This window comes from Panthera uncia, chromosome E1 (genome assembly GCF_023721935.1).
Source record: "Panthera uncia isolate 11264 chromosome E1, Puncia_PCG_1.0, whole genome shotgun sequence".
In the NCBI taxonomy this organism is placed as follows: domain Eukaryota; kingdom Metazoa; phylum Chordata; class Mammalia; order Carnivora; family Felidae; genus Panthera; species Panthera uncia.
In genome coordinates this window covers 32,200,273-32,214,972 of record NC_064814.1, presented here as the reverse complement: position 1 = coordinate 32,214,972, position 14,700 = coordinate 32,200,273, and the positions used below count along the sequence as shown (strand labels likewise).

Here is a 14,700-nt window from a genome sequence, read left to right as displayed (position 1 = left end):
CTTCATTTACTTAGCTAATTTGAACTTTTTATTTTTCTAGAAATTCACTTTAATAAGATACATCTAGTGAATCTTGATGTCTATATACTATGAAGACATCATAAGTGTTTGAAAGAATGTAATGGTATTTTGAATTTTTTTTTTTTTTTTTTTTGGCTGCACCAGGACGAATGAAAGATTGAAACAAAGTCACAGCAACACAGAAAGGTTAGAAGAACCTAAACATGATTTTTAAGCTACAATATCTTGACAGAAGAGGACTCCGTACATATACACCTCCTCAGAAAGGGTTAAACTATCTCTCCTCTGCACGCGCATACTTTATTATGCATTTCTCTAATAAAGACATTTATTATACTACAGCATAAATTATTAACCTGGCTCCTCCTTTTCCTCAGAATTAACTGAAAAGAAGTGACTGGTTTAATCACCCTGGCTGAAGGCAGTATAGGGTAGTAGTTGAGGGTGGAGTTAGGATCTTTGTTCTCAAATTATTTGATATTTGCATGACCTTGGTAAAAGCTACATAACCTCTCAGTGGCTGAGCTTCTTTATAAAAATGAGGGGCGCCTGGCTGGCTTAGTCAGTGGAGCATTGACTCTTGATCTCAGCGTTGTGTGTTTGAGCCCCACATTGGGGGTAGAGATTACTTAAAAAAATATATAATTAAAAGATTTTTTTTTAATTAAGTAAATTTACCCTCAACGTGGGGCTCAAACTCAAGACCTAGATCAAGACTCACATGCTCTACTGACTGAGCCAGCCAGGTACAGCCTCCCTTGCCGCACCCCCTCCTGCCAAATAAAATCTTAAAAAAAAAAAAAAAATGAGGTTAATGATGGCACCTGTCTCATAGGATTGCTGTAATTAAATGAATTAACACTGTCAAGTGCCTATGTCAACAATTTTAAAACACGATAGTTTTCCCCTTTTTAATATCTCTGAAGCTAGGGTGATTTTACAATGGATGGTATGTACTAGTTTATTTGACAAGATTTTTTCTTAGCAGCACATTAAAAATGTGCATTTTATAACTAATGGCATTAGGTTCAATGAAATACAGTAAAACCCTGGTTTGCAAGCATAATTCATTCGGGAAACATGCTTATAATCCAAAACACTCATATGTCAAAGTAAATTTCAAAGACCACTAGCTCAATTGTGACATTCAGTGTCATGTACTACTCGTATTGCAAGACATTGCTCATTTATCAAACTAAAATTTATTATAAATGTTTGCTTGTCTTGCAGAACACTTGCAGAACAAGTTGCTCACAATCCAAGATTTTACTATAGTGAAAATTCAGTAAAAGTAAAGGATTACTGCTATTATTATTACTAGTAATTAGTGCTTGGTGAATGTCCATTGACTAATGAATGAATAGTATTGCAATAACAAAAAAGGACACAGTATATTATATATACTAGGCAAAATCAATTAACATAACATGCTAGCCACAAGTTTTAAAATATTTTAAAACTAAAAGATTTCAGTATTACTAATTAATGGAATGCACAGGTCAAATACTTAGGAAATATTTTTCCAAATACTTCAGAAAACAATTTATTCTTAACAAAAAGAAACACTTCAAGTTTAGGGTACTGTTCAAGTATTACCATTAACATGTTTTACATACAATACTGTCTGGACATATTTGTTTTTTATTTTTATTTTTTTTATTTAAAAAAAAATTTTTTTAACGTTTATTTATTTTTGAGACAGAGAGAGACAGAGCATGAACGGGGGAGGGTCAGAGAGAGGGAGACACAGAATCCGAAACAGGCCCCAGGCTCCGAGCTGTCAGCACAGAGCCCAACACGGGGCTCAAACTCACAGACCGCGAGATCATGACCTGAGCCAAAGTCGGCCGCTTAACCGACTGAACCACCCAGGCGCCCCGACATATTTGTGAGAGTATTAAAATATTCTTCTTTTATACTGCTAGATTGTATTTTTATGACAACCTAACTAATAATCAATGAAAACACAAGGTATGAAGAAATGAATATATTAACCTAATGTTCTAAAGCTCCATAGTTTAGCAGAGAGAAAAGAATATCCATATGAAAAAAGCTACTTTGATTTTAGGTTCTCTTAGTTACTAGAGTTGATGCAGATGAAGTAAATAGGAAGATTATAGTTTTTTTTCAAAATTAAGTGCTCTTTTGGGGTGCCTGAGTGGCTCAGCTGGTTAAGCGACGGACTTGTGGTCATGATCTCATGGTCTGTGGGTTTCAGCCTTGTATTGGGCTCTGTGCTAACAGCAAGATGCCTGCTTGAGATTCTGTCTTTCCCTCTCTCTCTGCCCCTCCTCACTCGTGCACACAAGCTCTCTCTCTTTCTCAAAATAAATAAATAAACTTAAAAAAAAAAAGTAAGTGCTCTATTGAGGTTAAATGACTTTTGATTAAATGACTTTTAAAAATCTAGCTGGTGTAGGGCGCCTGGGTGGCTCAGTCGGTTAAGCGTCTGACTTCAGCTCAGGTCATGATCTCACAGTTTGTGAGTTTGAGCCCCATGTCAGGGTCTGTGCCGACAGCTCAGAGCCTGGATCCTGCTTCGGATTCTGTGTCTCCCTCTCTCTGCCTCTCCTAGCTTGTGCTCTATGTCTCTCTCTCTCTCAAAAATAAACATTGAAAAATAAATAAAAAATAAAAATCTAGCTGGTGTTTGTTTTAAAAACTATAGAAATATGTTATATTTGGATAATCAATATTCAAGAACAAAGCACTCTAGAATATGACCAAAAAAGACAAGAGTGTTCTAAAATGGTTATTAGTAGGTTAAATAAGTTAAACTACTGACTGTTTTTTGCACCAAAAAGGAATTTAAAAGGATACAGAAGCCAGTTTGAAAAAGTTCTCATTGGCCAAACCAGGGACAATGTTATCACCAAAATAATGACAATAATCATCAAATAAAACAGAGTATGTTGAACCCACTCCCGAAAAAGAAAGAAAACATTGAGCCCATTTTACTAAGTACACTGAAAGTCTGATGAAGAATGGGATACACACATAGTTTCAAAGAACCTCCCTACAAAAATACTTATCCATTATAAAGAAAAAAGGAGTAATTTCAAATGGAAAAGTTTGGCAGACACCAGCTTCCCTCTTCATCAAGAGATCGAAGTAAATAAATATCATTAGCCTTCAAGCTGACTTCTTGTGTCTTTCCATTTTCTTTGCTTTTTGGCACAATAAAGCAGTTGGTAGTTTAACTTAACAAATCAAATAGCAGTTATCTCCAGGTGGCTGGAATACAAGTGATTTCTTTTCTAATATGCATTCTTTTATATCTTACAATCCCTCTACAATGAAAATGCATTACTTTTAAAATAGTTGGGAGAATCAAAATCTTAAGCACATGGCATATATGCTGAAACCTGGAAAATTCTCTTCACCACAGCCTCCCAATATTTCTTAACCTTAATACCAGAATGAATTCAATTCTCAACTCCTTCATGAAGTAGTACTTTCTTACCACTTCAGATTACAATGATTCTTTTTACAGTCCAGAGTTACTGCCTTAAACTGTTCCCAACCATTTCAGTCTCAGGATTCTTTTACTGAGTACCTCAAAGAGCTTTTAATTATGTGGATTATATCCATTAATAATTACATATTAGAAATTAAATATTAAAAAATTGTTTAAACTTTTTAAAAAAAAAGTAATCTCTATGACCAAAATGCGGCTCAAATTCACGACTCCGAGATCAAGTCACATACTCTACCGACTGAGTCAGCAAGGGGCCCACACTATAAAATTTTTAAATTTGTTAACCTGAAATAACAATAATAAACCCATTACATGTTAACAAAACATTTTTTTGTTAACATAACATTTTATGAAAATGAACTCTCTTCCAAAAAAAAAATGTAATGATAAGAGTGACATTGTTTTACATTTTTGCAAATCTCTTTTAATGCCTGGCTTTATAGATGGCAGATCCTCATATCTGCTTCATACATGTATATCAACCTTCACCCAGATAGGCAGTTGGAAAATAAATATTCTTTTTTTTTTCTTTTTTTTTTTTTAATTCTTCTTACATTTATTTATTTTTGAGAAACAGAGTGAGACAAAGCATGAGCGGGGGAGGGGCAGAGAGAGGAGACACAGAATCTGAAGCAGGCTCCAGGCTCTCAGCGGTCAGCACAGACCCTGACGCGGGGCTCGAACCCACAAATTGTGAGATCATGACCTGAGCCGAAGTCGGACGCTCAACCAAGTGAGCCACCCAGGCACCCCAAGAAATATTCTTTTTTGATACTGCACCAAAATTTAACAAGTGGTAGTTTCTTAAAAGTTAGCTGCAATATGGAATCTGAACCATATGAATGACGTTTTCATACTCTATTACATGAAAATCCATTGGTCCATCTTGAACTTTGAATGGATCTTTCACCCATGCATACTTTTATATCATGCATTGGTCTTTTGGAAAATACGAATTTACTGAATCATGCTGCTCTTCTAAATGTTCACGTGTTTTATTATACAATAGGTTTTAATTTTTTTTAATGTTTATTTATTTTTGAGAGAGAGAGAGACAGAGCACTAGTGTGAGAGGGGCAGAGAGAGAGGGAAACACAGAATCCAAAGTAGGCTCCAGGCTCTGAGCTGTCAGCACAGAGCCCTATGTGGGGCTCGAACTCACAAACCGTTGAGATCATGACCTGAGCCAAAGTCAGACGCTCAACCCGACTGAGCCACCAGGGCACCCCTATACAACAGATTTTAAAGACACATTTGTTAATACCTCATCTCATCAGGAAAATCTTTAAGAAAGCTATGAAGCTTGCAGTGGAGGATACAAGTTCTCTAAATTTCTAATTTTTGCTTGAAAACTCAAATGGAATCATTGGCACTGCCTTCAGACAAGGCAGCTAGCTTATTTTTTTTTCTAATGACAGACTCATTTTATAATTTTCAAGAACACATCTGCCAAATATTCAAGTCTGAATAACCAGTTTTAGTTTTTCAAGGCTAATTCAGCTCAAAATTCAATTGATTGCACAAGTAAGTGCTTTTCCTCAAGACAACCACCATCATACTTTGATATGCAACAAAAGTGTTTTGTGTGTGTACTTCCAATTTGTCACACAAAATATTAAAAGTTATGTGTACTTGAGGTGCCTGGCTGGCTCAGTTGGTAGAGCATGTGACTCTTGATCTCAGGGTCATGAGTGCAAGCCCCACACTGGATGTAGAGTTACTTAAAATAAAATTAAATTAAAAAAAAAGATATTTGCTTAAAAAAAAGTCATGTGTACTCAAGGGTTGAAATTTAATAACATAATTTTTATTAATGCATGAAAGATATTAAGTGAAGGTGCTTTAAAAAAAAAAACTGTGAGTCATTGTATTTGGGTGATGGGTTCGTGGAGTCTTAATATGTTTGTATGTTTGACTTGAAATTATCTTTTGGTTTGGGGTTGGGAAAAAATAGGATAGCGATTCGGTACTCTGAAATACATTTTCCCACAGTTAATTTTTACTAATGTTTACATTCAAAGTCTGCATGTTTGTCTTTTATGTCTGCTTTCCATATTAATTTTAATTGTAATTCACTAAAACCTAACAGTTTGAGCATGAAAACATTGTTACTTAAGATCTTTGATTTTTGTAAGTTTCTGAAATAGCTAGAACTAAATAAAATATTGAAAAGTCAATCAAGATATTAATAATTAGTAGAAGCTATCTATACACGGTGCTTAGCACTTTACATATTATTTCATTAAAACTCCACAACCAGAAAAAAATTGGATATGGTCATATAGCCAACAAGGGGAACTACAATTCAAGCATAAGCCATGATTTCAGATCATTTGTTTGTAAAGCTTGAAGATAAATTCCACAGTGATAATACCCACCAATTACTTGTTAGATTCATATGGTGAAAGCCTGGAAGAGTAACTAAGGGACTAATTAAAAAGCATGCCATTCCTCTCCAAGGAATTATTTGGTGGTAGCTCTTCTTTCATGAAATTTTTGAATTCCTTTTGTTTCCAGTTAGCATATCATTTATGGAAGCACACTTGCCAGTAATTTTTCTTTTCCTTCAACAATCAGTTTAAACAATGCCTGGTTTGTAGGGTGCCTGGGTGGTTCAGTCAGTTAAGTGACCAACTTGGGCTCAGGTCATGATCTCATGGTTCCTGAGTTCGAGTCTCACGTCGGAGATTGGAGCCTGCTTTGGATTGTGTCTCTCCCTCTTTCTGCCCTCTGCGCTTGCGCTCTCTCTCTAAGTAGATAAATGTTAAAAAAAATTACAGGGTGCCTGGGTTGCTCATTTGGTTAAGCGTCAAACTTCAGCTCAGGTCATGATCTTGCAGTTCATGGGTTCCAGCTCCATGTTGGGCTCCGTGCTGACAGCTCAGAGCCTGGAGCCTGTTCCAGATTCTCCCTCTCTCCCTGCCCCTCTCCCACTCTCTCTCTCTTTCTCTCTCAAAAATAAGTGAACATTAAAAAAAAGTAAAAAAAAAAAAAAAAATCTGACCAGCTCAGGTCATGATCTCACAGATCGTGAGTTTGAGTCCCACATCAAACTCTCTGTTGTCGGCACGGAGCCCACCTCCAGATCCTCTATCTCCCTCTCTCTCTGCCCCTTTTCCCCTCTCTCTCTCACTCTCTCTCCCTTTAAAAAAAGAATAAACATTAAAAATAAAGGAAATAGCATTCTGCAGTTGCACCCTGAAACATGTTTCACATCAGGATATCAATTCTTTCTCTTCACCTCTTGTTCCCTCATTCCTTTGTTCCTATTTCCAAGGAATCTTCTTCACCTTTCAATGAGGTGTTTTTTTGTTTTGTTTTTGTTTTTTGAAGTTTATTTTTTTAGTAATCTACACCCAACATGGGGCTTGAACTCACAACCCGGAGATCAAGAGTCGTATGTTTTAACTAAGCCAGCCAGGTGCCCTTTCAACAAGAACTTCTTTCTCACTCATTTACTCAACTGGCTCACGCATTCCTACTGATGCCTTATTAATAATGGAGTCATTTATCAGTTACTTAATAGTACTTTCCTGTTTAACAAAGCAAACTAAAATATACTTATTATTGGCAATGGCTGAACGATCTGAATACAATACCAAATTTTCTATAATGATATTTTTTATATTTAATTTTTCTAAATCTGAATACAATTTAAGATACATATCTATATATTATATATATCTTAAATCTGAATACAATTTAAGATATATATGTTATATATATCTTAACAATTTAAGATATATATATCTATTATATATATCTTAAGATATATATCTTACATATATATATCTTAAATTGTATTCAGATTTAGAAAAATTAAATATAAAAAATATCATTATAGAAAAATTATTGGTTACTGGTTGGCTCAGTCGGTTGAGCATCCGACTTCGGCTCAAGTCATGATCTCGAGGTCCGTGAGCTCAAGCCCTGAGAAGGACTCTATGCTGACAGCCTTGAGTCTGCTTCAGATTCAGTGTCTCCCTCGCTCTCTGCCCCTCCCCCATTCACACTCTCTCTCAGAAATAAACATTAAAAATGTTTAAATAAAAAAAGGAAAATTATTGAAATTATGACGAGATACACAACAAAAACCACTTATAATTAAAGACAGTATACATGTGGTAGTTAGTTGGTAAATGCTGCCTATCAATATACAATTTGAATATCAATATACAGATTTGAATATCTTATGCTTTTGTGCTATTGATGTGTTTAATCTTTCTTATACCTGTAAATACATATTTCACTAGTTTTTTTTCTCCTTGAGATACAGAAACAATTCTGCAGTGTTCCAGGGAACCCCTATTGAGAAATGCTCTTAGTATATGCCATCTCTAGTCCTTACAAGCTCTTTATGCTCTTATGTAAGTCATATATACTGTTTCCAAGGTGAACTGTAAATGTTGAATGAACAAATGAATTTAGAAATGGAGAAGGAACTTACTTTGTTGTTTGATTTACTGAATAATTTCATTTTTTAAAATGTTTATTTATTTTTGATAGAGAGAGAGATACAGTGTGATTGGGGGGGGGGGTGGTACGGGGAGAGAGAGAAGGAGACACGGAATCCAAGCTGTCAGCACAGAGCCCAACGCAGAGCTCAAACTCTTGAACCATGATATCATAACCTGAACCGAAGTTGGAGGCTTAACGGACCAAGCCACCTAAGTGCCCCCTGAAGTGAGACTCTTAACCAACTAAGCCACCCAGGCACGACCAGAATGCTATTTCCAACGACACTTTTGAGACTCAAATCCATGCTTCAATTTCTTCCTTGAACAACCAATTAAAGTTTAGGACCCAGCAGCAGCCAGTGCCCAAGGGCAAACTAATCACTTGCCAAAGCATTCTGTGGCGGGATACCCAGATAGTGACAGTACTCTGCCTCAAGATCAAGGGTAAAAGATTAGGAAGGTGGAGATTTGATGGGTTGGTCATTTTTTTTTTTTTTTTTAATTCTCTGGCCATTGAACCATAATAAATAGACTTTTTAAAAAGGGCTGTTGCTTAATTCAGTTGACTCACAGAGATAGATTAAGGAGTATTAAAGCAAGTTATCTCCCTACTTTCTTACAATCGTATCTCTATCCAACTCAGTCGGCATCTGAAATAAATGTAAATACATTATGATTCAGAAAACATGTATTTAAAGGATATACTTCAAAATGTTAACAGAGATTGTGTTTTGATAGTAAAGTCTGAGGAATTATTTTTTCTTTTTTCATTTCTAAATTTTCCAAATTTTCTACAATGAACGAGTTACTTATGCAATTGCAAAGAACATTAATAAAATTCATATTTTTATGGAGAAATTAAGAAAATGAACTTTGAGAGTATTTCTTGGTCTCCATTTAATCCGAAGGGTGTATCTTTGATCTTATTGGTTTTTCATCAATACATTGTAGTTATAAAAGGTGTTCTTTGGTCAAAAATTTAGTAAACACATGGGAGGGATCTAGCATGCAGTAGATAATTAGCAAACAATAAGTTATTATTTTAATTGTGTTAAAATCTGTACTAGAAGTGAGAGACAGAAGCACTAATAAAATCTGAAACCTGCCCTTGAAGAACTCAGTCTAGAAAAGAAACCAGATGTATTAACATATCCTATTACAATATAATGTAATACAACGTATGCTTTAAAGAGGCAAGAATAAAATAAGCCTACAGCATTTAATTTTTGAAACCTTAATTTCCTCTTTCAAGGACAATCAATCTTAGTAAAAGGCAGTATGTTCACTAAAACTTTGAAAACATAAGTATAGGGTGAGTTTATTCCTTCCCAATCAACTCAGTTACTGCAAAATACATATGTGGATCTCTCGTATCCGTATTGGTATTTCTAAACAATTTCACAGTTTTCAAAGTGCATTTCATTTATTTTTAATTTTTTTAAACTTTATTTATTTACTTTTGAGAGAGAGACAAACAGAGACAGAGACAGAAAGAGACAGAATGAGTGCGCAGGGCCAGGGGCGGGTTAGAGAGACAGGGGGAGAGAGGATCCCAAGCAGGCTCTGCATCATCAGCACAGTGTCTGATGCAGAACTCGAACTCACCAACCATGAGATCGTGACCTGAGCCGAAATCAAGAGCTGGCAGCTTAACCAACTGAACCACCCAGGTGCCCCAAGTACATTTTATATACCTAATCCTCATAACAACCTAAAGACAAGCAAAGCAAACAGTCCCCATTTATAAATAAGGAAACTAAGTCTTCTTCCCAAAGCTAACTAGTGGTATATTCAGAATCTGACCCAGGTGATAATGCTTTTACAGCAAACATAACATAGAACACATTAAGGGTTTCAAGGTATGGCGATCACGGTGTATATACTTTGTACACATATTTTGACCAATGTTTTTATTTAACTTTGAGAGAGAGAGAACGAGTGGGGAGGGACAGGGAGAGACGGACAGGGAAGGAGAGAGGGAGAGACAGAGAGAGAGAGAGAGAGAGAGAGAGAGAGAGAGAGAGAGAGAATCCCAAGCAGGCTCCAAACGGTAAGTGCAGAGCCCGATGCGGGGCTGGAACTAACTAACCATGAGATTATGACCTGAGCTGAAACCAACAGTTGGATGCTTAACTGACTGAGCCACCCAGGTGCCCCTTGATCAATGTTTCAATCTTGGAATGGTCATACATCTAGTTTACATGAAATATCAGGTATTTGAAGTTAGGGTAAGAGAGAATTAGCCCAAATGTTAGTAATACACACAAGGAGACTAGTGATAGCTATTAGCAGTGTCCAAGACAAATTTCAGACTCCTTCCTTGTCTATTATTTTCCAGAAATTTAGTATCTTGAGTTACAAAGTATTTTTTAGTAAATATGTCCTCTATTCACTCTAGATTCAATTGTATTATTTGGTGCACATACTCAACAAAAGCACTAACAACACAGGAACTTACCACATTGCGTTAGGACCATCATATAAGCAAACAGATTAAAGTCTGCAGATATTTAACAAGATTCTCATGACAGTTTCAGCTATATGTCTTTGAATATACAAATACTGATGCCATATTTACAAATAATGAATGGAAAATTCTATATAAAGGGTGAAATTTAAACAACTGAAATGACCTAATATCTAGAGAAAAATATTTTTAAAGTATTTCCAACAGTAAATGAGCATTAGAAATCCAGCTTATCCTGGTTTTGATACTGGTTTTGCTCATCTAGCACATTTTAACCTCAATAGAGTACTGATTTTTTTTCACCTGTAGAATGTCACAAAAATTCAAAGATTAACATGTATTTATTCTAAAATAAAATTTAGACCATCCATAATGACAGTTTAGATAGCTTTTTAGAGGATCTAGTTTTGTTTTTGGTTTGGGTTTTTAGTAAGCACAGTTTCCTTTTTTTTTTTAAAAAATCAGTAAACATGGTGTACCTGGCTGGCTCAGTCAGAAGAGGGTGCAACTCTTGATCTTGCTGTCATGAGTTCAGGTCCCACACTGGGTGTAGAAATTACATACATACATACATACATACATACATACATACATACACAAACTTAAAAGAGAACAAGCAACTATTTTAAAAAATTATATCAGTAAACACAACGGTAGTATGTGTACTGCCTATCTCCAAAATAAAAGGACTACTACCATTGAAAATTGCTTCTACGGCAACAATTTAAACACTAAAACCTGGTTTGGGGTTTTAATGAGTGAAGGTACCTTAGTGGTCATGTCATCCTATAGTTTAACTATGTATCTAATTAAAACACAGATAAACCAAATAAGCAATAACATGACATTTTGCTGGTGAGCGCTTAAAACCTCTGATGCTTTTCATGAGTAAGGAGACTAGGATAACTATTGAAGTCATTCTTTAGAACTGTTTTTAACATAAAATTGTACAGATTATACAGAAGAATGGTAATGTATTTCTGTGATATTTAAAACTGTATTCCTGGCCAATTCTTGTTAAAAAAGGTGTTATGATACTACATCAAGTTTTAGACTGTAAACTCCTAGAATATACCGTTTCAAGTTATTAGACTGTAAATTCCAAGCAGTTTTAACCTAGTTTAACATTCAGCTTTTAACAGTTAAAATTAATTGACTTAATCCAATTTCACAACATTTTACACATCATGCTTGAAATGAAATAAAGACACATTATTCTACAATAACGAAGAAGCAAAGATTTGGCCTGCTGTTTGGTAAACTACAGGGTGGACTATCTAGGCTCCTTTGTAAGATACTTTTCCAAGAAACAACTTCTTTTTCTTTAAACAAATACAGTCCTATCATAAACGACATCATCTTTTCGTCTTTAGGAAATCCAGGTGTCATTGCTGAGGTGCAGGGTGGGGCTAAAAAAAAAAAACAAAAACAAAAACAAACCCAAAACTGGTGGAAGGCTTGCAGCCTTGGGAACCAGGATGCTCCAGTTTCTGTCCCAGTCCAGCCCAAACTCGAATTGTGACCTTGGGAAGTGTCCCCAGGTCAGTGACTCTGTTTCCCTCTTTTCTTAATTATCAGTGCTCTGAGACGGGGGTAGGGGTGGGACCAGCCCCAAGGCTGCAGCACGGTCCAGGTTCACGCAGTTCCTCAAACCTTGAAGCATGTCGTCCCGGATCTCCCTACAAGCTCAGCCACTGGTTCCGCTCGGAGCAGTCCATTCAGGTGCCCCAGCTGGGTACCCCTGGCTCTGCCCGGCGCTCCCCCCACCCTCCTGGTGCCTCGCTGATAGGAAGGGACCTTGCGATCATCCTTCCATCTGCCGAGAAACGCTCCATCTGCCCTTATTTCTCACCCTAGTCCTTCCTCCTTCACAGAATCCCTGACACCGCTGCACTCGAGAGATCTCCCACCTTGGTCTAAAGACCCCTTATCTTTCCTCAGACCTCCCCGTCACATCGCCTTCATCTCCAGAAAACCCTCTTTCACACACCCCATTCTTCCTCAAACTCTCACGTATTTCCACCCGCCTGCCTTTTGCGGAGCTCCAAAGGACCCTAAGCTCTAGTGGGGAAAAGAGCCTCCCCCACCTCCGCCATCGGGATCTGGGGACCCCTCTCACCTCCACGGTGAGAGATGTGTTTACTGAGGAATCGCTGCTTCTTTCTCGGGTGCAGCAAGGTCGGGTATTTGAGCAACAAGAATGAGGTCACCAAGTACCCTCCTAGGGTGGAGAGAAGGTAAAAAGCCGCGGTGGACGACATTTCAGCCACTGTGTGGGAAGTCTCCCACCTCCGGGCCCTCTGAACTCCGCTGCGGCGGTCGCAACGGCTGCGGCGACGGCGGCAGCTGCTCGAGGTCTGCTCGCCCCCAGCCGGTGCCAGCGGTGCAGCGCACTTGTAGGCGCCAGCCCTCCACGCAGGCGCAGCCGGACCCCAGCGCCTGAGCAACAAAGGGGCTGCGGTACGCAGGCGCGCTCCGGCTGCTGGGTAGGAGCCTGCAGAGTCCGGTAGTGAGTATTTGTCACCTAGCCCTGTGGTAGACCCAGAGCACTTCAGAAAAGCTCCAAACTGAGGCGAAAGCTTGGAAACCTGCCAGTGTCTTTGCCATCACTCATGCCGAAAAGGCTAGTCAAAGATAGCCTTCAGGAAGGCCTGACATAATTAGAAAATACGCATCAAAAAAGGAAAGTTTCCAGGACACATCTTAGCCCCTACTCTAGGAAGTGCAAAGAACTGTTACCAATGGAGGAGTTAAAGCTTGCTAAAATACATAATAAACTCACCTATTTATCTAGCCGAGATAGAGCTTTCCCTATTGTCACACTTACATAAGACGTACTAGTTTATCAGTCAAATATTTGAGGGACAGACTCTTCTCTCATTTCACTGAATATGCAGTCCCCATGCTTTATACAGGATAGGCAGTCAAGAAATATTTGTTGACTTGCAAGTCTATTCACAATAAGACAATGTTGACAAGGCTATAGGTTATTACTTAAAAGTTTTACAAAGACAGGAAACTCAATTCCAGAAGGGCCAACTAGTTTTCCTCTCACCCATACTTCCAGGTTTATATAAGGAAAATGTGGGACAAAGGTCGGTGGCCTCATGCCGGAGGGCAGTGAAGGTCAAGTTGATCACAGTCTTAGAGTCAATCCTGGGTGGGGTCTAGTTGGCGCAGAACTGTAGCTGAAAAAGATTTCTGCATCAGTTTACCACCACACTAGTCTATTCCTTTTTTTTTTTTTTTTAACTTTTTAAAATACTTATTTTTGAGAGAGAGAGAGTGAGACAGGGTGAGCTGGGGAGAGCCAGAGAGGGAGACACAGAATCGGAAGCAGTCTCCAGGCTCTGAGCTGTAAGCACAGAGCCTGTCAAGGGGCTCGAACCACGAACCTTGAGAACATGACCTGAGCCGAAAGTCAGAGGCTTAACCGACTGAGCCTCCTAGGCGCCCCTATTTCTTGATGTAATATCAAAATATCCTGAGACGTGATAAAGCCTTTATGGAAAAAAAAGAACTAAGTATAAAAATTTCCAAATATAACCACACTTTTTAAGTTAAAACATTTTAGGGGTGCCTGGGTTGAGCTCAGTTGGTTGAGCTTCTGACTCCTGGCTTCGGCTCAGGTCATGATCTCGGGGTTTCATGGGTTTGGGCCACGCATCCGCATCCGGCTCCGCGCTGACAGTATGGAGCCTGCTTAGGATTCTCTGTCTCCCTCTCTTTCTGCCCCTCCTTTCCCACTATACATATAATTAAAACACTTTAAGGAAATTCATGAGTTGCAAAATACTGCCTTGTTAAGAATTAAGGGGAGTACTTAGGGCTGCCAAATTCTATCCTACAGAGAATATACACTGGTTGCATATATATATTTGCATATCTCACCTGAAAGCAACTTTTCTCTAAATTCGATTATTACTATTTTTGATGAGTATAGACCCATGTATATGATAAATATTTTCTGGAAAAAATATGTAACTAAGAATATTTAACCTTCAAGTATAGAGTTACCTATGGCTTAGTAGCTAGAGCTCTGGACTTAAAACCCATATACATAGCTATACCATTTGCAAGCTGAGTGACTTTGGGCATAGCTGACTGACTTTGGGCATATTATTTAGTTTAAGCCTCAGTTTCTACATCTGTAAAATGAGGATAGTAGTATCTAACTTCACAGGGGCATTTTGAGGATCTAATGAAGTAAAATGAAAGCACTGAAAGTATCCTGTGTAAGTAAAGCATTATGTCAGAAGTAAAAATAGTTTTCTCTA

General features: G+C 37.7%; 1 protein-coding gene across 1 annotated transcript in view; it reads right to left on the bottom strand.

Moving 5' to 3' along the window:
- GDPD1 (glycerophosphodiester phosphodiesterase domain containing 1) overlaps positions 1–12,786 on the bottom strand; it is a 49,815-nt gene extending 37,029 nt beyond the window's left edge. Inside the window, exon 1 of the mRNA XM_049637795.1 lies at positions 12,543–12,786. Within this exon, the coding sequence (XP_049493752.1) occupies positions 12,543–12,684 (142 nt within the window). The 5' untranslated portion in view covers positions 12,685–12,786. The remainder of the gene's footprint in view (positions 1–12,542) is intronic.
- Positions 12,787–14,700: the final 1,914 nt, after the last annotated feature.